The sequence below is a fragment of the Drosophila melanogaster genome, chromosome 3L (assembly GCF_000001215.4).
Source record: "Drosophila melanogaster chromosome 3L".
Classification (NCBI taxonomy): Eukaryota; Metazoa; Arthropoda; class Insecta; order Diptera; family Drosophilidae; genus Drosophila; species Drosophila melanogaster.
Genome location: NT_037436.4, coordinates 7,693,934 through 7,718,692, shown reverse-complemented (window position 1 = coordinate 7,718,692; position 24,759 = coordinate 7,693,934). Strand labels below are relative to the sequence as shown.

Genomic DNA, 24,759 nt, shown 5'->3' with positions numbered 1-24,759 from the left:
TAGAGACAATTAGATAATTATAGGTTTCATTCGCTTTAACTTTTTAACCCCATTTTTCCATATTCAAAACATTTAAAACATGATTTGATATGTTAAATAATAAAATAAGAACCAACAGGATAGTCCCTAGTCGTTAGACTTCGCTGCCACCTGTTAGGTGCTTAACAATCGGAGCATACTTTCCCGCTTGACACAAATAGACGGAACATGTTCCTCTGGCTGTTTTAAAAATAACAGATTGCAGCCCCGCCTCCCAGCGACAAAAAAATCTCCAGCGAAACGAATTGGAAATCCGTGACACAGTTGACAGGCAGATATAAAAAACAGAGCACTACGTGGCGCGGCACGAAGACATCATTAAATCAGCATCCGCAGCCATCCAAAGTCGTAATCAGCCGTTGAAGCGAGTGGTATCTCTTATCAGCCAGGCCAGGCGCATAAAACTGGGTCCGGTTAAAGCTCTTCCGCCACGACGAGGACGAACGCGCACAGCCGAGCTGGAGCCGAAGTGGTTCGGGTGGTGCGATGGCGGGTGGCGAGTCCTGTGGCGTCTAAGGCCCAACTGGGATAGCTGCTCCTAGTCAGTCATTTGACATTGCTCCTGCGAGAAGGTTGTCCACGGTCCGAGCCCAAATCCTCCGTCGCCCACAACTCGTCCGCAAGCCAGCCGTAGTGTGTGTTTTTTTGTGCTACCCACTCCCACTTTTGGGATACATATAAAAGTGCCACCCCCGCCTTCCCAAAAAAAAAAACCGCCTCATAGAGGAGTGAAATTTTAAACAAGTGTTACCTAAGCCCAAACCTCAAAGAAACCACAACAAAAAGGGAGCAGTAGTTGAAGGTTGCGGCAAAATGGCCCAGTTTGTGACCCACATCCAGCCAACGCTGATGGAGGCGTCCCAAGGTCATGTTCCTCACCACCACGGACATCAGGTGGGTGTGCAGCACTCGTCGCATCTGCCCCACAGCGGCCACAACATGCCCTCGCCGCCAACCCACAATCACCATCATGCCCACGGACATGGTCATCATACCAGCAGCGGTGGTCATCATGGAGGAGCAGGTGGCCATTCACAGAAGCAGGCAGCGCATCATAGCACCACCTCCGGCCACGCCGCCAAGGGACAGCACCACAGCCCACCGTCGAGGATCCATTCACCGCCAACGGAACACCATCCGGATCATGTCGGTCACTACGAGTACTTCCAGCATCAGCACGAGCAGATCTTCCACCATGAAGGAGCAAACGGTGGTGCCAGCCACAAGCAACAGACCCACCACCATCCCAACAAGCACGAGCACTGCCCCACAGGACACCAGAGTGCGGTGAGTTGTCCTGCCTAGGATTACATCATTGGATTGGGATCTGGGGAATGGGTTGGTTCCCTTTAATACAGATGGTCACGTGATCAGAACTCCAGGGGACAAAGTTAGAGGTCACACCCAATTGCCTAAGGAGTGGGTTGCAGTCCATAAAGTTTAAATGACTTTAACAAGTTTTCACAATCCTACGATATCCATGTTTATCCACTTAAAGGTTTAAAGCTGTAAGTCAGCCAACGTTGGGTATGTATCTGTTGGGTTATAATTAGGCCTGGCATATCCCTTTTTCATCTTCTAGAAAGTACATGCTGAAGTACATTTTAAGGTCACATATCAACTGGTTAAAGTAACTTAAGTTTTTAATTCAATTTGATATCAAAGGACTTTTAGTTTTTCTATGGGATGTATCATCCTTTCTTCACTTAACTACCGAATACAATAACGTATAATCACGATAACCCCGTGTCAACTCTTGGTCAATTTGGCCATGATAACATCTTTAAGCTTTACCCAACAGTTGGATTCCCATATGAATCATCCCTGAAAGTGACAATGAATCACAACTTTTCGGGCCATAATCGCGACCATAATCTTGGAGCAAAAGTGTAACACATCTCATGCCATCCCAGCAGTGACGCAATAGTAATCCTTGGACCGACTGTGTCCAATGCCAAGTGAGTCATCGGCAGTGCGCTTCCGTTGTCCTTGCGGGGGCATTAACAACTCCTGCTGACGCCTGGCGCGTCTAGTGGGCCATCAAATCTTTGGGACTCCTCTGACGCTGGCCATCCTGAGGTCGTCAGCCAATCAGCCAAAAAGCTCTTGCTCACAATCTTCTCGGTTTGTTTGGCCTTTATAAATAGCCAACTGTCGAAATGTTTTAGCTAAACGTTCTCTTTACGCCACTCTTTACTTTTGGCCTAGAGTGCGATGTGTGGTCTCTGTTCTTGTGAGTCTATTTCATTCCTATCTGTTCTGGGGTCTCTGGTTCTTTAGTAGTTCGAGGAGGCGCATTTGAAAATAATTCAGAAAACGACTCAAATCGCTCGGTGCGGCTGCCGCGTGAGGCCCTCTAGACAATATTTAGATATATACGCGTATATATTTCAATTTATTGGCCCCCGACAAGGTTGAATACCTGGGGGTAATCTGGGCAAATGGAGACGCTGAAGAAACGCTTCCCATCGCTGCAGAGTTTAGGCGTAAGTTTCGGCGGAACCTTTAATTTAAATTTATGTAATGCAGGGGCACAAGCTCCCCGAAAAACTAAAAAAAAAAACGGAGAGAAAAACAAAGCCCACAAAGCATTTGTGTTTTGGGTTGCCCTATAAATACAACTAAATTGGCCAGCGAATCGTGCGGGAAATATATACATTTTTTTTTATAATTCTGTGCGTGTGCCGTTTAAATATTTTCGCCATATTTCGTCCCTCGGGTGCAGTGAACCGAACACGGTGAAAATGTTTCCATTTTCTGCTCCCATTCCCCCGCAATATGTTGACGACTTTGGCGTGCTCAATTTGCGTTGCGTTTTTTTTTTTTTTTTTTTGGGTCGTCAGAATTATGGGCAATCAGCTCATCTAGGTGGTAATTTACTTAAGGCATTGCCTCAAAACATTCCTGCCACGGTGTTCCTTTCTTATTTTTAAGGTGCTACGAAGGGGGGAAATATCATATTGCTGGCGACATCAATGCTAACACAAATATTAACTCAAATACAGGGAAGTTTAAGGAATCTTTCAACTTAATCGACTTATGGATGCTCTGCAGGTCAAAATTGATGATATATATTTCATGTTAAGAACCGTATTCTCTTTAAAGTTTCCATGTTTACAGAGTACAGTGTTTACTAAAATTATACCATAAACATTTGTTGAATGACCATTATTAAAGTCTTTGGCTGGAAGGTGAAAATCATATTCATCTCGGATGTTTATATATATTCGTGTTTACGACTTTGGTCCAAAATATGAAAATTTTAATGTACTTGGCCTATTTCAATTGAAAGATATCTAATTTTCTTTGAAATTAACAATAAATTGAAACTAAACAAGAAACTCGTGCCGCTTTTCCCTTGGGTTTATTGCAATCGAAAATAGACTCAGAAAAGAAAATGTAATTAAAAACCTATCAATTGCATGCTAGCAGAAGACCCCTTTGAATTAATAATTAAGTCATACTCAAATGACAATGGGCGCAGACTTAGCAAGAGTATAAACATTTCTAAAGTGCCATTTAGCATGCGAAGAGGCCATTTGTTTTGAGCCAACTCGAAGGGATTTCGGGCTTTTTAAGTGCGAACGGAAAAGCGCGTTCGGCTGGTCAAAAGCAAAACAAACAGGCGCCATTGTTTATCCAAGCGATGGAGGGAAGCTCGTTAATTAAATTCAAAATGTGACTGCCACCTAGCCGGTGGTTAGCCACCCTTTTAGCCCATTTAATTACCTGCAACGTGATTCACGCACACTCATTCCTTTATTTACTGCACAATTTGTCCCGGTCACGATGCAATTTGAAATGCAATTTTATGCAACCGCTCGTAGGGGTGGATTTATATAGCAGCAGGAGTTTCTTCCTCCTCGGAAGGGGTGGGTTTCCCATCTAAGAACCCGAATTAATGACACTGCCAAATGCCTTACTTGGCACAACGTGACCGGGTATGCATACCCATTCGATCGGCATTTTCGACCTTTGAATGTGGTGGCAAAAGGGTGGGTTTAGGGGTGTGATTTTCGAATTAGAAGAATTTCGAAACGGGAAGTAAACAACATCCAGTCGCGAGGTGCGTCTGCGCAAAAGTTAATCCCCAGCTGGAAGTAAACTCACCCATCCGAACATCCAGTCATTATCCATCAGCCGTCAACCAACTGTGGATTGTGTGCACTCGGCCGAGCCTTTCTTTGCTCTCGGTCAACAGAGTTCCGGGTCGGGAGATGATAATCTAGGGGTAGGACCAACTTGTCCCATGTCCTTTTTTTTGTGTACTTAGGTAATTAGTCTAATGTGCAAACTGTAACAGTCGGTGAAATTAAATGCCTCGGATTTTATTGCGCAATGACGGGGAGATTAATGTGGGCTTTGTTAGGATAGTTATAGTTACACCCTGTGTAGAATGTTCGCATATCATAATGTTCGTAAACATTTGTAATGCTAGTTGGGTGTGTGTGCTGGGTAGAATTCTTATTGGAGTGGACGCGAATATGGGGTAAGAGTGTAGGATAGTACTTTAGGCATAAAAGGAAGTTGTGAAATGTGAGAGTTTTCCTATAAGAAACTCGAGCACATTTAAACGTAATGGGGATGGTTAGGGCTTTGTAATTCTTCTTTACATTTCCTGAAAACATTGCGTTTAGATCTGAATACTTGGATAAGCAAAATAAATATAAAGATTTTGTTTATAAATTAATTTAAAATCATTAATTTTTCTGACAATGAACCCCTAAAAGTCTCGATATCCTTTAAAGCACGTGCTAGCGTCTATGAAAACGTCAACAATAACAAAAGGCACGTGTCGCACGGAGGGAAGACCGTTCGGTTGTGGGCCCTGCCCCTTTTTTTTTATTTGCTTCCGGTGACAGTTCCATTCGAAGTCCCGGTTCCAGAGGGCAAACTACCCTTGGAATTCGAAGGGTGGACCTTCCAATTGGAACGGCCGAGTGCGCAGGTCCTTCGAAGTCCTGCCAGTTGAAGTTTCAACCACTCGGGCAGGACTTGTCGCATCCAGTCTGGAGTTGAACATCGAAGAAAACGGCAGCAAAACCGAAAACTGCTCCTCGAGAACCGTGAACTTAATAAGGGACTGTGTGAGAGCAGCCAGGAGTCCAATCAGACACATACACACACACAAAGACATTTACACCCATACACTGACACTGACACGCACACAACCGAATCGGTGGCCTGTACGAACACACCCTCTCGCACACTCATGCACTCGTGTACATATAGCTTACATAAAGTCTAAGGAAAAATCGATAGGAGTGCATTAATAATTCAGCGAAAACGAAGAGCATAAGGTCTCGAGCAAAAATCTTCAAGTAGTGCGAGTTTTCCGCCTCTGCTAACGGTGAAGAAAAGTTCCAGGCCTCGTGAAAAAATATGACTAATCTGCAGTGACGACATACGCGCCGCTTACACAATTTCTCTACACCAATTAATCGCTGAAATCAATTCAAGACGGGCATTTTACCATTGGCAATTGTGAAAAAATGGTCACCGAAAATGGAGCACAGGTAAAATGAAATTTTCATCATGGTTTTTCACATCGTGTGGTGTACTTTTCGGGGCCACTGTGGAGATTCTGGGGAGCAGCCATGTTGGCGTCCATTTTGCGAATTATCGATTTTTCGTTGTCTGGCTGAAAAAGTGCAGTAATTTGGGAGAAAAGTCCTATGAATAGCACTATCTATCGGAGTTGCAAGGGAAAAACTCCTTTTTTTTATGCGAAACTTAAGGGTAGTAACACTTTTTTCGTAGCTGCCAATCAAGTTTATTGATTTTTCACTGCATTAAAATAGCGCATTTAATTAAAGGGCGTTGCAGGCAATTCTGATTTTAGCCTTAATGATCCAAAAATAACTACTGTACTAACCAATCGCAATTTGAGCCAGATGGTGGCTCTCAGTGAGTGGCACCACCACTGTCCTTTTTTTAATCGGAACTGGGTGTGGTGCGTGCGTGTATTGCTGGCAGCACAGTAAGGTAATCGAGATTTAGGTTAAACCTAATGATGACATGCGACACTCGGGCCAAGATGGGGGAAAAAATCCATAATACATGACTCACTTTTTCATCTGGCTGCATTAAGAGATTGTTTGTTGCTCCTGCTAAGCACTGGCACTTGGTCTTCGATTAGGCCTGAAGCTTGTTGCCAAGTACCAACTTGGCCACACAAGTTCAAAGCAAACCCACTTCAAGGCGAAACTCCTTTGGTCGAGCACTCAATTTGCCCCTCGTTATACAATGACGAAAACGGGGAGCGAGGCCGGGCCCAAGAACCTTTGAACTTTCGGAACATGTCTGGGAATCACCTCGCCCTACAGGCAGAAAAAAGTATAACTTCCTTATCAATATGACCTCATTTCATAAAGAGGAAACCAAAAAAACGTAAAAACAAACTATTTGGAAAAAAATATTATAAATGTTTCTTTTTTTTTACTATTATTAAACATAAAGTCTTCAAAAATATTATAAATAGGACATATTTCTATATTTTTAAATATGCTTAACCTAAACTATTGTTAATACAAAATCGCAGTAATTCTTTAATGATAGAATTGGTGTATCACATATATGTCCTGTAATTACTATAGCTTTTAATGACCAACAATAAGCAAAATATTAACCATTTTGGTCATAATATTTGCCTGTGCACCCGAACAAACAGACTTCAGGAAGTAGACAGGGCAAACAAGTTCCTTTTGAATTCATATGTATGCCCAGGGCATGTGAAATGAGTTTTCCTTTTTGGCCGCTTGTGTATATCCTTCACACACTTCCTTGTTTGTCATGGGGCGGTGGGTGGATGGCTGAATGGTTTTTGCGGGTGGGTGGTGCATTGGGATTGGGTTAATGTGGAGAGGAGTTAATGCTCAGGAAGCAGGTCTACCGGGTGTCTGAGCTGCGGTCACTCTCCAGCGATTTTTCGCTCACTTCCAGTGCGAAAATTCGTCCGATTTGCCGACTTCCAGTTGCAGTTTGAAAACGCGACATGACGTCATTTTCGATATCGAAAAACGTGAAGGGAATGGGGAGAGAAAAACATAAACAAAAACCACCATCGACAGCTGAGCTCCGGCGAGTGGGTGGATGGTTTTTTTCATTTCAGTGGGTGGGCGTTGGCCATTAGAACGAATTACACGAACACCTGCATCAAAAGCCGGAAAAGCTGTAAATGGTGACCCCTCGCCTTGACCCCTGTAAATTGAACTTGCAGCGAGCAGGTGCATTATAATAGCAATTTGTAACTATTCTACTCCTAAACGGACACCAAACTTGGAGTTGCGCAACCTAGCAACGTTCGAAAAAACTCCAACCCCCCCTCTTTTTTCTTGGTAACCACCCACACAGCAGGTGATGAATACGCAACTAGCACGCAACTAGCCGAAAAGTACATGTAAAGTTTTCCGGAGCAACGGAAACTTGGGCGAAGATATATTGCATTGCGGTTGATAAGCTGTCAGGCCATTACTTCTGGTTGACCTTTGCCTCATTTGAAAACTGTGCGAAATAAACGCAATATTTTACTGCCGTGAATTTGGCTATTTGCATTTGGGGTATATTACTTGAGCGAACTGAAACTGTTATTATGTTTATTAACAAACCTTGTTTATGAGTAACCTATGCAATAAACTATGAATATGAAAAACGATATTTGAACTTATGAAACTTTATTTTCTAGGGCGATGGAAACACTTCCTTCCTGCGTGCCGCTCGCGCCGGAAATCTGGAGCGAGTGCTCGAGCATTTGAAGAACAACATTGACATTAACACCAGCAATGCGGTAAGCAGTAACGAAATATTATTTAAGGACTTATTTCTTACTGGTTCCATGATTTCTTTTCTTTAGAATGGCTTGAATGCCCTGCACCTGGCCTCCAAGGATGGCCACATCCACGTCGTCTCGGAACTCCTTCGTAGGGGCGCGATTGTGGATAGTGCCACCAAAAAGGGAAACACTGCCCTCCACATCGCCTCATTGGCTGGACAGGAGGAGGTGGTGAAGCTACTGCTGGAGCACAATGCCTCCGTAAATGTGCAATCCCAGAATGGATTCACTCCACTCTACATGGCTGCCCAGGAGAACCACGATGCTGTGGTGCGTCTCCTTTTGTCCAACGGAGCCAACCAGAGTCTGGCCACCGAGGATGGCTTCACCCCACTGGCGGTGGCCATGCAGCAGGGTCATGACAAAGTCGTTGCTGTCCTCCTCGAGAGTGATACTCGTGGAAAGGTCAGGCTTCCTGCGCTGCACATTGCCGCCAAAAAGGACGACGTCAAGGCAGCGACTCTGCTTCTCGATGTAATAACAAAGTTTTTCAACTTCAACAAACTGCATATAACTTTAATTCTTTCCCTGCTTTTCAGAATGACCATAATCCGGACGTGACTTCCAAGTCGGGCTTCACCCCGCTGCACATTGCTTCCCATTATGGTAACCAAAACATCGCCAACCTACTCATCCAGAAGGGCGCCGATGTCAACTACTCGGCCAAGCACAACATCAGTCCGCTGCATGTGGCTGCTAAGTGGGGTAAGACCAACATGGTTTCCCTGCTTTTGGAAAAAGGTGGTAACATCGAGGCAAAGACCCGGGACGGACTTACTCCGCTCCATTGCGCCGCTCGCTCGGGTCATGAGCAAGTTGTTGACATGCTACTCGAACGAGGAGCTCCCATCTCTGCCAAGACCAAAAATGGTTTGGCACCCCTCCATATGGCCGCCCAGGGTGAGCATGTTGATGCCGCCCGCATCCTCTTGTACCATCGTGCTCCCGTCGACGAGGTGACAGTGGATTATCTCACTGCTCTTCATGTGGCTGCTCACTGTGGTCATGTTAGGGTGGCTAAGCTTTTACTAGATCGGAATGCTGATGCCAATGCAAGGGCTTTGAATGGATTCACTCCACTGCACATTGCCTGCAAGAAGAACCGCTTGAAGGTGGTAGAGTTGCTCTTGCGACATGGTGCCAGCATTAGTGCCACGACAGAGAGTGGACTTACTCCGCTCCATGTGGCCGCCTTTATGGGTTGCATGAACATTGTCATCTATCTGCTGCAGCACGATGCCAGTCCCGATGTGCCCACTGTGCGCGGAGAAACGCCACTCCATTTGGCCGCCAGAGCCAACCAGGTGAGTCATGAGTTTAAAGGCTAGTATTAGCACTGCCGTTTTATTCGGCAAAATGTCTGAAATATACTACCTCAAAAATGTTGTGTAGTGTTTAAATACTGATACAGCTTTATGTATTGTTTAGGTATTAATATAACTTTCCTTGTGGCTTTACCTATTCCATTCCAGACCGACATCATTCGAATCCTGCTGCGCAATGGCGCCCAGGTGGACGCTCGTGCCCGAGAGCAACAGACACCGCTGCACATCGCTTCGCGACTGGGTAATGTAGACATCGTGATGCTTCTGCTGCAACATGGCGCCCAAGTGGACGCAACCACCAAGGACATGTACACGGCACTTCACATCGCTGCCAAGGAGGGCCAGGATGAGGTAAAAGATCTGATTGCGAAAAAGATCACCGACCACATCGACACCGTTTATCTGATGCAACTGTTTTGGATACGCCATCAGGAGTTTTTCATTTGATTTTAAGTTTTCCTCATGGCTTTTTGAGTTTTGTACTTGAATCGGTATTATGAGTTGTTTTATAACTCTTGTGTTGTTGTTTCTTTTTGCCGTTTTGTTTTCGAATAAATGTTGCAACTCTTTTTTTATGTATTTTGGTATTATGATTTTTTGAGAACAATTTTTGGAAATCTGATTTTTAACATGTAGTCCTGAGGGAGAAATATTTATGTGAATTTTTGTAACTTTCTATAGGTGGCCGCTGTACTAATTGAGAACGGCGCCGCCTTGGATGCCGCCACCAAGAAGGGATTCACTCCACTTCACTTGACGGCCAAATATGGACACATTAAGGTTGCCCAGTTGTTGCTCCAAAAGGAGGCAGATGTGGATGCGCAGGGCAAGAACGGTGTCACCCCGTTGCATGTGGCTTGCCACTACAATAACCAGCAGGTTGCCCTGTTGCTTCTGGAGAAGGGAGCAAGTCCACATGCCACGGCTAAGAATGGACATACCCCGCTCCATATTGCCGCAAGGAAGAACCAGATGGACATAGCTACTACTCTATTGGAATATGGCGCTTTGGCCAATGCCGAGAGCAAAGCCGGATTTACTCCACTCCATTTGAGCAGCCAGGAGGGTCATGCCGAGATCTCCAATCTGTTGATCGAGCACAAGGCCGCCGTCAATCATCCGGCTAAGAATGGTCTAACTCCCATGCATCTGTGTGCCCAGGAGGATAATGTGAATGTGGCTGAGATTCTGGAGAAGAACGGCGCCAATATCGACATGGCCACCAAGGCAGGCTACACTCCTTTGCATGTGGCCTCACATTTTGGGCAGGCCAACATGGTGCGTTTCTTGCTGCAGAATGGCGCCAATGTGGATGCGGCCACCTCAATTGGCTATACTCCGCTCCATCAGACCGCCCAGCAGGGTCATTGTCATATTGTGAATCTCCTGCTGGAGCACAAGGCTAATGCCAACGCTCAGACGGTCAATGGACAGACGCCTTTGCACATTGCCCGCAAACTGGGCTACATAAGTGTCCTAGACTCGTTGAAAACCATCACCAAGGAGGACGAAACAGCTGCTGCTCCTTCCCAAGCCGAGGAGAAGTATCGCGTGGTGGCTCCCGAGGCCATGCACGAATCCTTCATGTCCGACTCCGAGGAAGAGGGCGGTACGTATACTCATTAGCATTCACTTAACCACTTAAACCATAAGCCACAAGGTCACAAGATCACTGCCCAGCTAGTCAGCCAGCACACCAGACACTGAGCACTACCCATAGTTACATAGTTTACGATAGTCCTAAGTGAATCCCCGCTCTTTCATATGTGTGTGTCAGGTGACACTAACTGGCAACTGGACGCTGGCTACGAGTACGGCTTCGGGCCAATCTATCTGCCGTACTACCAGGGCGACAAGCACTATGTCTCCAGTAAGTGCCCAGGGCCACTTGGAAAATCCCGTATCAGTATCCGTACACTTGTATACTCGTATTCGTATTCCTATCTTAAGTGCTGGCCGTTATCAAGTGCACTAATTGGTTGCAATTGGATGGATCGTGATTGGCTTGATAAATTGTCTATAAAACTTTGGCATACTCATGGCACTTTATATGGAGCTGAAATGTATAAATGTACACTATTTCTTGACGTTGTAATTGGGCAAAGGAGTACAGACCCCTTATAATGTCCTTTTTTTTGATTGGCAATAGATTTATATTTTTGTCGACTGTTAATACGGAAATGGATTTTAAATCTATTTTGGCAAAAAAGAAATATATACTTTTCAAAAGTAAAATTTACTGGAAACATATATATATTTTCCGTGAATCCCAGTAACTTTTCGGTTGGATGTCAGACTTTGGGGTAAAAAGGACAAAAATATAATTTGCTTTTAATCGCGGCATGAGAAATGTATTCCACTGTGTCGTATCTATACCATCACTATTATCGTATCCATGTATAATGCTCCTATATAATGGTCATGCTAGCTTTATATCACCCTTATATATATTTATTATAACGATTACCAAGTAAAGCATGTACAATTAACGAAATTTTGTGACTAAAATCAAACTCATTTGCATTCTTCTATTTTCAATGCACTGCGCTCTCATCTGCAATTCAACAAATACCAACCTTTAACCAACAACTGCAACACTTAAACAACAACTACAACCAATGACACCAAACAACAAATAATAATATCAACAACAACTACAACGCTATATGGCCAATTGGACTGTCTTGTGCTTAAACAAAATGCAAATGCTGCGGAATGCCCTCGAAACGCATCGAAATCGAATCAAAACTCTAGGCGAAGACAATATGCTATCAGATCAACCATACCGCTATTTGACCGTTGATGAAATGAAATCCCTAGGCGACGACTCGCTGCCCATCGATGTGACCCGTGATGAGCGCATGGACTCCAACCGGATGACCCAGAGCGCCGAGTATGCCTCTGGTGTTCCGCCCACCATTGGGGAGGAGGTGATCAGTCCCCACAAGACCCAAGTCTACGGCAGTTCACCCAAGGCCACCGTGGATGGAGTGTACATTGCCAATGGATCTGGTCACGATGAGCCGCCGCATGTGGGGTAAGTTTTAAAGTTCTTCATCATTTTAAAGATATGATCAACCTATCTTTATGCTCTTACTAATTTCGTATTACTTTGCAGTCGCAAGTTAAGCTGGAAGAGCTTCTTGGTGTCCTTCCTGGTGGATGCCCGTGGAGGAGCAATGCGCGGCTGTCGGCACAGTGGCGTTCGCATGATCATCCCTTCGAGGTCCACTTGTCAGCCAACCAGGGTAACCTGTCGTTATGTGAAGCCGCAGCGCACAATGCATCCGCCCCAGTTGATGGAGGGCGAGGCTTTGGCCAGTCGTGTCCTGGAACTGGGTCCTTGCTCCACCAAGTTTATTGGGCCAGTGGTCATGGAGGTGCCACACTTTGCATCGCTGCGTGGCAAGGAGCGCGAGATCATAATACTGCGATCGGACAATGGAGAAACATGGCGGGAGCACACCATCGATAACTCCGAGGAGATCATACACGATGTCCTGCAGCAGTGCTTTGAACCAGAGGGTAAGTGAGAATGGAGTTTATTGGAGTCCTGGTCTATAACCTTAACTGTTCGCTACAGAGATTGCCCAACTGGAGGAGCAGGCTGGCAACCATGTCTGCCGCTTTGTCACCTACGACTTCCCTCAGTACTTTGCCGTCGTATCGCGCATACGCCAGGAGGTCCATGCCATTGGACCGGAGGGCGGCATGGTGTCAAGCACCGTGGTGCCACAGGTGCAGGCCGTCTTCCCACAGGGAGCCCTCACCAAGAAGATCAAAGTTGGCTTACAGGTAAACCTCTTTAAACCGCGCAAGGGCGTCGCGCCTGAGAAATTGCGCAAAATAAGCGTCAATCATGTGCCCAAGAAGAAGCGCTTCTCGCTCATTTGGTAAATCAACCAGGGCATTCATATTCTACGCTTAAACGGAAAAATAGTAAAAGTCCAAACCAATTACGTTATCGATCAGCATACATATATACTCGAGCATTTAATCTTTAACTTCCCAAAGAAAAAATATCAAAACATAATGCGAAGAAGGTTTTCCAAAATGAAAATGAGCATTTATAACCAGTACTCCTATATCCAGTTACTGTAACCATCTATGTTAACCCGCCCGAAATCCTGTGTAGTGAATTATGGTATATCTAACTAACCAAAGTTCGATTATAGTGGTAGTATAGGTAGCAATTTCCCCAACCTAAAACCACTGTAACCGATCTTTGGGGGTAACGTTTCCAAATGTTATTATTACTCGTATGAAATATGTGCACTTTGTTTGATTATATTGAAACACACTCTAATAACTTAACGGCACTAAGCTAATGGAGCCATTGTGGAATCGGTATCCTCATGCTATCCTAATCATGAATGCTTTGCTAAACAGTGACATACAATAATACAATTATAAATGAAGCGATTGAATTTGATCATGGATCAAGCCGAGTCTGTCAAATCGCAGATTTTCGGCTAGCTTATTAACAGCAAGAGCAACAAAAAATTGTCCAACTTGATAAGACATATGAAAAACATATATCGAATATTATGATACATTTACTTATATGCTAACTACTCTTAGCTACTCATACATTATTTATGATTATTATCTATTTATGCATAAGATTATATACTTAAAAGTTCTCTGAAATGCAGTACTACCCAATAAATTTAGTTCGACAAAAACTTTATGCCAATGAAAATGTTTTAATTACGTTTCATTTGATTACTTTTCATTCAATTGCTTTTTCAAAAAAGAAAAGATAAGAGGTGAAAATACTTAGAGAGTTACAATTGGGTCCGGTTTGCAGTGCCTAACGAAGTTGTAACATTTTAGCCATGCCGTAAGCAAAAAACGATTTTATAATGGCCCCACTCATGAGTTTAAATTTTCGCACGTTTTATTTGCATTTAACTGATATCTGTAAATCTCAACATTTTCAATAGTATTATTTCTTTTCGTTCTGTACATTGTATAAAGTTCTTAGTTTCCTTTCCAGCCGCTTAAGTTGTAGACAGAGTTTTTTTGATAACTAAATTTATTGGGACATAAATGGGCTCGAACATTGTTATCGTTTGTAGTTAACTTATGCTGTAATTTAACTAAAACATGCAATTGCTCAATACAACAACAACCATGAAAACAATATGCATAAACACCTTAAAAGCATTGTAAAAAAACCAAAAAACTAAAAAACAAAGTGTCGAATCGAATTGATAATGTTCACCATTTAGCCCAAAAGACTCATTTCATATTATTATTTTATTCGTTGCCTTACGACAAACAAGAAGCGCATATTTCGTATACGATATTTTCTTTTGTCAATTTTCATTAAGTTTACTACTTTTCCGTTCATCTCATGCCAGTGTCTATTGTGTGTATAAGCGTGGCCGATCGAAATCGATTTTTGTCTATAGTGCCAATCGAATCCGTTACACTCGTTCTAGGCCCAACCGGTTGATCCCGATCTCACGGCGAAGCTTTTGGGTCGCGGCGTGGCCGTATCCCCAATTGTTACGGTCGAGCCGCGTCGCCGTAAATTCCACAAGGCCATCACCCTCAGCATGCCCGCCCCCAAGGCTCACAGCCAGGGTATGATTAACCAGTACTCGGGCAATACGCCCACCCTGCGTCTGCTATGCTCCATTACAGGTAAGTTGAAGCCGATCCATTACCGATCCGCCAGCTATGAGCCGGTCTTTTGTGTTGTTTGTACGATGTGATCCAAGCAGTTATTATTACCCATTACCGATTACCGATTACCAATTACCAATTACCATTACGACTATTACGAAGTATATCCACTTACATTTCCATTACGTTAGTTGATGTTTTTTTTAGTATTAATGATCCTCCTTCAAAACCCCGATATCTTCCACATCCTATCTCTCTCTCTCTCTCTATCTATCTCTATATATAACTCTGTCTCAGGCCTTCATTTACTTCATTCCTGTTTATGATTTCTTGAGTGTAACTATATCTTATACTTTCGTTGAGTTGAGTTTCGTATGTGCTTCCGTTATTCGTTTTCGTTGTCTATAACATTTAGAATACAAGTATCTCATGTGCTAAGCCGTAGTACTTTATATATACCATATACATGCCATATTTAATATATCCAAAACCTGTACAGTGGAAATTGCCTTCTAAATCCAAAGAAAAACGACTCTGGGAACTCTCCCGAATTAAATTTATTATGATAACCATTATGAGAATGAGATTGAATTGAAACATTGAATTGAGAAACATTCGTTCGTAGGTCCCATCCGATTCAAATTGAAACATTGTGCTTGTGTCTGTGTTGTAGATGCGTAAACATAAGTTGTTTGAACGGGTTATTCCGGCAGTAGCCCGCATCGTATCGTATCGTAATCGTATCTCCTTTGAAACCTAGTCAGTTGTAGAGCATTCGCCACCATTCGCCTCCTCTGATACGCTCATACATCACTGACACCCACACAGATGCATACAGAAACAGAAAAAGATACAGCTACAGAAACAGATACAGATACTCCACACCTACTATATCTCGTACTTCAGCTCGATCCCAACCCAGATCAGTGTCATGTTCAGTGTGTCTCTTCATTGTGCCAAACGGTGTTCGTTCCGTTAACCTGTGTTCGTTTTGCGTTTTTTGTATCGCTTTAGTTTGTTCTGATAATTTTCGATGATTTCGATTCGTATTTCAATTTCGATTTCTTGTTGAGCAAAAACAAACCCAAACAAAACAAACTTCGATTCAATTCTTGATTGAAAACCTATTTAATTGTTCTATAATTTCGTACTAATGCGTCATTGCATACGTGTGCACGCATTCCGTTCTGTTTTCTCAATCCATTGAAGGTGTGTTTCGGAAAAGGTCTCTAAAAGGTAACTAAAACTGACTCAAACGTCACAAATACTAAAATAAATAATACAAAAATTCAGAAATTCACAAACATGTATGAAGTTTCAAATTGAAACTGTTTACAAAATAAAATCGTTATTTGTTCATATTTAGTTGTTTCGTTCTATGCCAAACAAAACCAAATAAAATTTTAAGAATAGCAATATTATTGTGTTGCAAAATGCGGCATACAACCAAATCCAAGAAGCAAATTTGACAAAAGAAAATTTGAAAATTCTGCATATTTTATTTATGATAAATTCTCTTGTTAAGAAACTATTGCAAATATTTCAAACAATTTATTTTTAAACTTCTATGCCTTAAATCCTTGTTTCTTACTTCGTTCGATTGAGTTCTTTGTTTTAAGTTGCCCCCATTGATTTCCTAATTTTCGTTGAGTTATTCGCTTAAATTCGGGCTGCGCTGCGTCTTTGGGTTTACTATACCAGATGCTCAGGGTTAACTTTCTGTTTGGTGGGGTCTTTTCATGGCCCCACTCGATCGGCAATGTTCTCTTAGCCAAGAAAACGCTTTCAGCTCAAAGCGGCTTAGTTTTTGAAGTAAGCAAACTTTCCAATTTACTTTTTCGAACCTTAAGCTTGTCATGCAAACGTCTTTGCCGCCTTCTCTTTCTCTCTGTCTAACCTCTCTCCCTCTAACATACAATAATATGAATTACCCAAGCGATTTTCTGACTGCACGCGGTTTGTTGCCAAATATATAACTAAACTGCACAATTTCATTAAAGAGTTTGTAGGTTTTGTAAGCTAAACTAAACGCCAACTAAAGTTGCTCTTTGGGCCATTAAAACCGTACTTAAAGCAAGGCCACCAGATCGTGCCAGATTAATTTGATTTATTCAGATTTATCAGTTACCGATTCGAATCTTATCCTTATTCCATTCTAACATATCATACTTGTTAAGGTTCTCAAGCTTTACGTTTCAATTTTGGTTAATATTTTCGGTTGGAATGCCGTGCACCTGATTGTAGATTGTTTATCCGTTGTTTATTGAACGTTAACAGTTTGTGTTGGTTGATATTATTTCGTTTCAAAGAAAGCAGAACTATTATGTACATTGTTTCTTGTTTTAAGATGAAAAATCAAATAATTAAGAATGATCAATTTCGAATTTCTACTGTTTGTGGCACCAAAGAGAACTTTTCTGAAACCGAATAAGTGTCAACTATTGAGAAAGAAACTAAAGTCAAGCGATCGCTGTGGCAAGCTCAATAATATCATATAACAAACGGTGTTTTGTTAATGTACCATACAAATATAAACATATAAAATAAATATCAATAAGTTGACGATTCTTTTATACATTCCTATTCAATTATGTTTCGGTTACTATAATTTGTATAATGATTTGATTCCATTTCGTTGGATCTTTTGTTGATTTGAACACATTTACAACAAGTAACACGTGACACGCTCACTTATTTTCCATTCAAAAGAAGCCAAAAATTAGTTTTTTCCAAAGTATTAAGCATGTTGTTTCGAAACGGCTTCAACGTAAGCGCAACAAGTACCCTAGTACTCGTACCTCTGTAAATGCTACAGCCCTACCAAATTAACCAAATATATGCTTGAAATCAAAGTGCCTCATAAACTCACACCCCACACACACAGTACACTCTTCTTTTGACATTCAACAGACTCCACCTATATCATAACACTCATGCCATGCCATAGATAACCACAAAATACTAAATACTATATCTAATACTTATCGCTAAATACGATTTTAATACAATACCATAAACTATATACAATAATACTTTTCAATACTACTCCTATTCCATCTAATTGCTTTGTAATTAACACACAATCGTAATTCTCTCTGAAAACGTTTTTGTGTTGAGTTTATGGTTTCGTTTGAGAAATTAGTTCAACAATTTTGGAATTAATTCAATATATTTATCTGCTAATGAGACAACAGTAGAGATTTTTTTCAAGAGTTTTTACATACATATATGTAGTCTATGCGTAAACCCCATTTTCCAAGGCGTGAGACCTGCAATTGAACGTTTCCGTATTCCATCTAACTAATCCATCGCCAGGCGGACCATCTCGTGCTCAATGGGAAGATGTCACCGGTTCCACGCCCTTGACATTTGTCAATGACTGCGTCTCCTTTACGACCACAGTATCAGCTCGTTTCTGGCTGATGGATTGCCGCAACATTTCGGATGCCACCAAAATGGCAACTGAACTGTACAAGTTAGTGTTTGCTGTTCTAGACCTTAAGTTGTTCCTTGCTAAATTTCTGAATCTTTGAATACAGGGAAGTCATCCATGTGCCGTTTATTGCCAAGTTTGTGGTGTTCGCCAAGAAGGTAGAACCATTCGAAGCTAAACTCCGAGTCTTTTGCATGACCGACGATCGTGAGGACAAAACTCTGGAGAAGCATGAGCTCTACACAGAAGTGGCCAAGAGCCGCGATGTCGAGGTCCTCGAAGGCAAGCCGCAGTACATCGAGATGGCTGGCAATTTGGTGCCAGTGACCAAATCTGGCGACCAGCTCCAGGTGCAATTCAAGGCCTTCCGAGAGAACCGCCTACCGTTCACAGTACGAGTCAAGGATCAACATGCCGACATTGTTGGACGCACTTTGTTCATGAAGGAACCAAAGGTAGCCAAGGGCGAGCCACCGCAACAGCCCATCTGCATCCTGAACATCGTTCTTCCGGAAGCTGTAATTCCCGATTCCACGACCGCCTTTTCGGACCGCGTCACCTCCGCCTACAGGACCTCAATGTTCAGCTTGAGCAAGCATCAAAATGACCATTACATTGGCGACATCCGCATCGTCGATCTATCCAACCTGTTGGGTAAGGATTGGATTCAGCTGGCCCCGGAGATTGGCATCAATGGAGAGGAGATCGATGAGATCATCAACCAAAACACAGATAGCATTGCCAGGCAGGCGCAGAGCATGATTCGCCTGTATAAGGACAAACCTAACTACGATATTCTTTCGCTGGAAACTGCTCTCAAAAACATTGGACGAGACGACATCATGAAAAAGTGCAAGAGTGGACGACTATCGCATTCGCGTGAATTCGATGAGGCGGACCTTATGAAGAACTCGGAGTCCGTGGAGGAACTGGTTCGCAGGGAAAGTAAGTATGAATTTAAATGTATTAAAAATGTGCATGTTGATCGCTTGTTTCGCATGCTTTTAACCCATAGTGTTAAACGTGTTTGGAATAACCCTTTAAGTTCTCCCCTCAGGCAAGCGAATCCAGCAAATTAACGAACGCGAAGAAGTCAAATACTCTGCCGAGGAGAAGGAGGTCGAGGAATCGGAGTCTGATGAAGAAGCTGCCAAGCGAACCGTAGCCGAACGGCGGGAAAAGATTGTTAAGCGTCTGTCCATCGAACGATCAATTCCAGCCTCCACTCAGAAAAAAGAGATCACCCGCGAAATAACCGAAATCAAGCGTAAGAGTCTAATCGAGGACAAGAAGGCTCACCATGAGTCCGAAATTCTTATGCAACTGCCTGCGGATAACGTGATTATCAAGACAACAACTGTTCCCGACCAAGTCATTAAGATGAAGATGGGCAAGATGGACTCAACCGAGGTGAGCAAGAGCGAGTTCGACAAGGAACTTACGCACAAGTTCAAGACATCAGGGCGTAGCTCAGAGGAGGAAGACCAGCCATCGTATCCAGATCAGACTGACAAGATTGTCCAGGACATTAGTGCTGCCGAAAAGAAGGAGAAGGATGGCGTGACCTTCAGCCGAGTGACGACAATAACCCGCCAAGAGGCCCGCGACATTACCGAAGACTTCTTAGAGATTGAGAAGCGCAGCCAGCTCCCGGCGACTTCCACAACCGCAACAGTTCATGAGAAGTTCGTTGAGGAGATCAAGGAGAAGACCAGCCCTCTGGCTTCAGTGCCACAAGAAACAGTCAAGGAGGTGCAACAAGTCATCAGCGAGGTGACCGAAATAGCCAGCAAGAAGGTTGAAAACATTATTAGCTCCTTTGAGAGTAGCAAGTCTGTGGATGCTACTACAGTTCTGCCCACACAGCCGTCTGTTGAATCAACGAAGGTTAGCGAGACCATTAAGAACCTCGAGGATGCAAAGGCCGTGTCTGCGGAACAAGTGAAAACTGTCCATGTCGTTGAGAGCTCTAGTATCGAGGAGACTATTGCCGAATTCGAAGCCAAGAAGGTTAAATATGACTTCCATGGCGGTGAGCCCAAGACACAGATCCCAAAGTTTACGCGGAAACCAAGCGATGACTCGATGAAGCCCACCGCAGCTCCACGTGCTACAGTTGAATCCGAAACTGAATCGGTCCTTGAGACTAAGGCCGAAAAACCGATCTCAAAGATACCAGTAAAGACAATACCAACAGAAGCTCAGAAGGTTAGCGAAGTAGATGCACGTAAGATTACTCAAGACTTCCTCCAGGGTGAGAAACTGGCGGCCGAACCCAAGCCATCGCCAGCAGCCAGCAAGATACCAAAGGTGGAGCCGAGGAAATCTGTTGATAAGCAGGTCGATCGGGAATCAAAAATCTTGGATGATGTTGTGGCCTCTACGGCCACCATTATGACCGCCGGACTGGGCGATGAGCAGCTCAAAGATCAACTCGTCGATCACTCAGAAATTATCGCCAAGTCCGAAACAGTCGCCGAAAAGGTAACCGAACTGCTTGACACATTCCACAAGATCGAGGAGAAGGTCACCAAATCTGAAAAGACCTCGGAAATATCGAGCAAAGTGGAGGAACTGGTTAAAATCGAGGAAAAACCTCTCTCACAAGTTCAACCCAAGGAGGACAAGGTGGCGGAAAAGGTTGCTGAAGTTATCGAAACATTCCACAAAATCGAGGAGAAGATCACCACTGCCGATGCCCGCGAGCTAACTCGTGATTTCCTGAGCATGGAGCAACAAAACCAATTGCCGAGCATGCCACAAGCTGCTGAGAAGCCCCTTGAATCTAGCTTGACATCCACCAGTGCTTCGGAACCAGAATCAATAGTCACAGTGAAGCCATCACCCCCAGCGAGTAAGATACCTGTAGTGGAACCCAGGAAAATCGTTTTCGACGAATCTACAAAGCCTCTGATCGAGCCTGAGCCAGTGAAGACCACTGAAAAGAAGCCTCTTAATGAGCGACAACTAACCGCTGATTTCTTGAGCATGGAGCAACAAACCCAGCTGGTCTCTGAGCCTGCCAAATCGTTGGTGGAAGAGGTGATGAAGTCCGCCGAACAAATGGTGGAGCAACCGAAACAGCAAAAATCCCTGAATGAGCGACAACTTACAGAGGACTTTCTGCTTATGGAACAGCAGACACAACTGCCTTCAGACATTGTTAAGCCAACGGATAAGCTGATCGATGGTATTGAGTCCGCAGCGCCGGTTGGAGATGAAGCATCACCGTTCCACACGCCCAAGCTGACCACTAGTGTGGTGACCCAGGAGCCACAGCAACTGGCGAGTGAATATGACAGTGACACTTTCGGCAAACAGGCCACCATACCGTTAGGAGACTCAAAGATTGATCAGGGACTCATTGCACCAGTATCCATGGAACCACGAAAGTCACTGACCGATGCCGAGTTCTGCAAATCGGTGGGCGAAACAATCACCAAGAAGATGAGTGTGGGAGTTATTGAAATAAGTGATGAGCTCAAGAAAATTGGTACGTTGCCCAGAGTTTCTTTAAGTTATTATCTAGTCTTACCTAATTTTTCGATGCAGAGAGCGAAATTCCACATTCCCAGACTCCTCCGCCAACACCGAGTGACAACAAAACCGACAAGCAGAACGAAGAGCCAGAACTGATCAGCTTGGAACGTGGTAAGTTGGTGTTGGTAACGCTAATGCTTCGATATATACAACAATTTGAAAATAGATTACCTGGCCGACACTGTGACCACCCTTCACACAACTACAGAGTCGACCCTCGAACGCGTTTCTGCCATTACTAAAATTGGTAAGTGCAAGTCCTGAAATGGGTGGCTGCCTCTATGCTCAATTTCTATGCAATTTGTAATTGTTATGTAAACTTACTTTATATATTTTTTATTTTTGCCTTTTTCGGTAAAAGAATATAAATCTGTTACCATAATTTTTGTACACCCCTTATTTTCATTTGAATCTTTTCATTTACAGTTTTGCCACATTTCGTAGTGATCCTTGAAATATTTTTCAGTTTTATCCCATTTCGGTACTACTCTCCTCTGTTCCTCTACATTCCATCTTGATTTAAGTCAAAAGGCTTTTTGTATGCAAAGTACCATTCAACCATTAAATGATTGCGATCTAAAAACCGTTAGTTAGTTAATTGTATTTGTAAAAAAAAATGACTGGCAAACTGCTACTGTGTGTATCTTAATTAAAAAAGTCTATAAGTGCGGCAGTAAGAGTGCCATAAATCGAAAATTAAAAGGGATATCCCAATCCTAAGATAACAAACACCAAACTGAAGCGCAATGAATGAATATGGCCACGAAATCACGCAGATACTTGTACCAAAGCAAATGTAGCTAAGTTTCCCGATAATCCAATTACGTTAACACTGACGAAAGGTCGCAGAAACCTGGCTAATTGTTTGTCTGGCGCCGTTCTGCGCAGTGAATGCATAACATTCGGTGGTGTCATTGTCAGTGGGCCATTCAATAGATAGATCGAATCACGGATCGATAATCATTAGCAACTTTAACTTTTTACCCAAACGCTCTCCATCTGCGGATATTTTCCTGTTGACCTAAGAAAGCCTATTAGTCAATTCGCCCTCGAAAGGAATCCAAAGTTAATAGTATTTTTCCCTGTGGTTCCTTACATAACTGTCGCCTATCCAATCCACCGCAGGGTGGTGAAAAACCGACACTAGCGCCCTTATGTCATAGGGCGCGAGTGCAAAAAGCTGGCAAACCCCGCACGGTGGCGTATACTTAATTTAATTTGCCTCTGGCATTCTTGCAGTACAGCGATAGCCGCGCATTTCGGGCAGATTTAGTCACGAATTTGAATTTCCCAAGTACGCGCGATTCAGAATTTAAACAGAGTCACGCCTCTCTGGTAAAAGTAAGGACTACACCCATGACATATTGAATTGGATTAGAGTTATTTGAAAAGTATTAAAAAAAACAAAAATTGTGCTGATTTGTGATTGTGATTCATTCAATGCGAAACGGAATAAACTATTCACATAAACTTAACAATACTCTAAAGTAACATTAAGTCTATTGTATTTTAATGGTAAGTTCTCATGTATAATTACAATCAATTTGAAAAGTTGCCACAGCTTCAGGTCCTATGTTTATACATCTATGATGGGTATCGTTTTCTGATAGGTCTGTCTCATTGTTTTCCTCTCAACTACCATGGTATAATAATTACGTTTGCAATTACAAATATTTAAGCAATTGAGTTTATGTTTTTCAATGAACTACTGCAAGCTACAATTTAAATAATTCGATTTGTGTTTAACCTATGTAATAACCTTGTTTACTATACTCGTACTCAATCGGCCTATAGAATATATCTATAGCTAAGCCAAATATGCAATACTACATATATTAACATTCGTTTAGCAATTACTAAGATTTTTTTCATTAAGATAAACACTTTTGGCATACTTTTGGATTTCCGAAATTGTAAAAAGAAAAACCAAATTGAAACCTCGCCCATATTGGGATCAGCAAGAAGCTGGACGTCCTCCACCCGGCTATTGATCTCCATATGAGGATTTATCGAAGAACACTCCAGTGAACCACCATGGCCTTCAGTTTGCAATGTTTATGTTTAATTTGTTTTTCGCAAATAATTATGTGTTCTGTTGCTTTTCGTAACTTTATCAAACCTTAACGAAAAAGCATATACTTACCATAAATATATATCGATAATAGTGTACTTGTACCTGAATGTTAAGTCGAGTCATATCCAGATCTCACTGTAGTACTCCTATGCAGCATATACAACTCGTATTCGTACTCTTTTGTCATTATTTGCGAATTTTATAACAGCCACAATTGTAATAGCCTCACTGTATAATCAACATTTGATTTATTTGCACCCAGACCCAGCAACCCAGCGTGCTTTTTAAATGTAATTGGTTGTTTATAGAGCTCATTAAATATACGAGTATGTGACATATGATGTCGTGGCTTGATCCAAATCTTGCAATACTAGATCATTTTGCTTTTTGATTTTATAATCAACATAAACATTGCTTAAATATTTGCAAATCAAAAATGTGCAAACGTAATTCGCTAAGATCAGCTCTTGAATTTTACTCGAAGCCTTGAATCTTGTGCAGCATCAAAAACAAGTAGAAATGGGCCCAATTATCCACGACCTCATATGCAGCATCTAAACGTATGTGCCTGAATGAAGCTAAGCTTATCTCAATCCCAGTTCAAGTTGGGCCGGTTCAGCTAAGCTCCATCTGGAATTTGGCATCTGTTAATTGCAAAACAGAAATTTTAATTGCGCTTCTCAACAAAATACTAAAGCATAAGCATTAATTGCATGTCTGTGCCTGCTGCTGGGTTGGCGTAAAGCTTGTAGTAAGAATATACCCATATATACCAGCCTCTATGAAGGTGTGTATATATGTCGGCAATTTGATTGCACTGTGTACATAGACTAATCCACCATGAAAATGAAAATATGGTTTAATCGAAATTGGTGTTAATTGT

At 42.6% G+C, this 24,759-nt stretch overlaps 3 protein-coding genes across 25 annotated transcripts in view; 2 read left to right on the top strand and 1 right to left on the bottom strand.

The window, feature by feature from the left end:
- CG32373 (uncharacterized protein) overlaps window positions 1–24,759 on the bottom strand; it is a 108,576-nt gene that overhangs the window by 40,431 nt on the left and 43,386 nt on the right. The gene's annotated exons all lie outside the window — the stretch shown is intronic.
- Window positions 298–24,759, top strand: part of Ank2 (Ankyrin 2) — a 63,007-nt gene continuing 38,545 nt past the window's right edge. For 8 of the 22 annotated variants that reach the window (NM_168227.4, NM_001104066.2, NM_001104068.2 and 5 more), the window contains exons 1-15: window positions 5,043–5,555; window positions 7,724–7,825; window positions 7,892–8,344; window positions 8,410–9,174; window positions 9,343–9,546; window positions 9,877–10,804; window positions 11,950–12,232; window positions 12,314–12,720; window positions 12,779–12,990; window positions 14,643–14,847; window positions 18,145–18,304; window positions 18,369–19,207; window positions 19,320–21,755; window positions 21,815–21,913; window positions 21,969–22,049. In NM_168227.4, the coding sequence (NP_729285.3) occupies window positions 5,532–5,555; window positions 7,724–7,825; window positions 7,892–8,344; window positions 8,410–9,174; window positions 9,343–9,546; window positions 9,877–10,804; window positions 11,950–12,232; window positions 12,314–12,720; window positions 12,779–12,990; window positions 14,643–14,847; window positions 18,145–18,304; window positions 18,369–19,207; window positions 19,320–21,755; window positions 21,815–21,913; window positions 21,969–22,049 (7,198 nt within the window). In that variant the 5' untranslated portion in view covers window positions 5,043–5,531. Of the gene's footprint in view, window positions 1,327–2,368; window positions 2,526–5,042; window positions 5,556–7,723; window positions 7,826–7,891; window positions 8,345–8,409; window positions 9,175–9,342; window positions 9,774–9,876; window positions 10,805–10,972; window positions 11,066–11,949; window positions 12,233–12,313; window positions 12,721–12,778; window positions 13,876–14,642; window positions 14,848–16,038; window positions 16,066–18,144; window positions 18,305–18,368; window positions 19,208–19,319; window positions 21,756–21,814; window positions 21,914–21,968; window positions 22,183–24,759 lie in introns of those variants that run through there. The other 14 variants (NM_001104069.3, NM_001202136.2, NM_001300042.1 and 11 more) reach the window with 12 other exon arrangements.
- CG44195 (uncharacterized protein) overlaps window positions 23,039–24,759 on the top strand; it is a 37,246-nt gene continuing 35,525 nt past the window's right edge. Inside the window, exon 1 of the mRNA NM_001274609.1 lies at window positions 23,039–23,317. The gene's annotated coding sequence lies outside the window, so the exon portion shown is untranslated. The remainder of the gene's footprint in view (window positions 23,318–24,759) is intronic.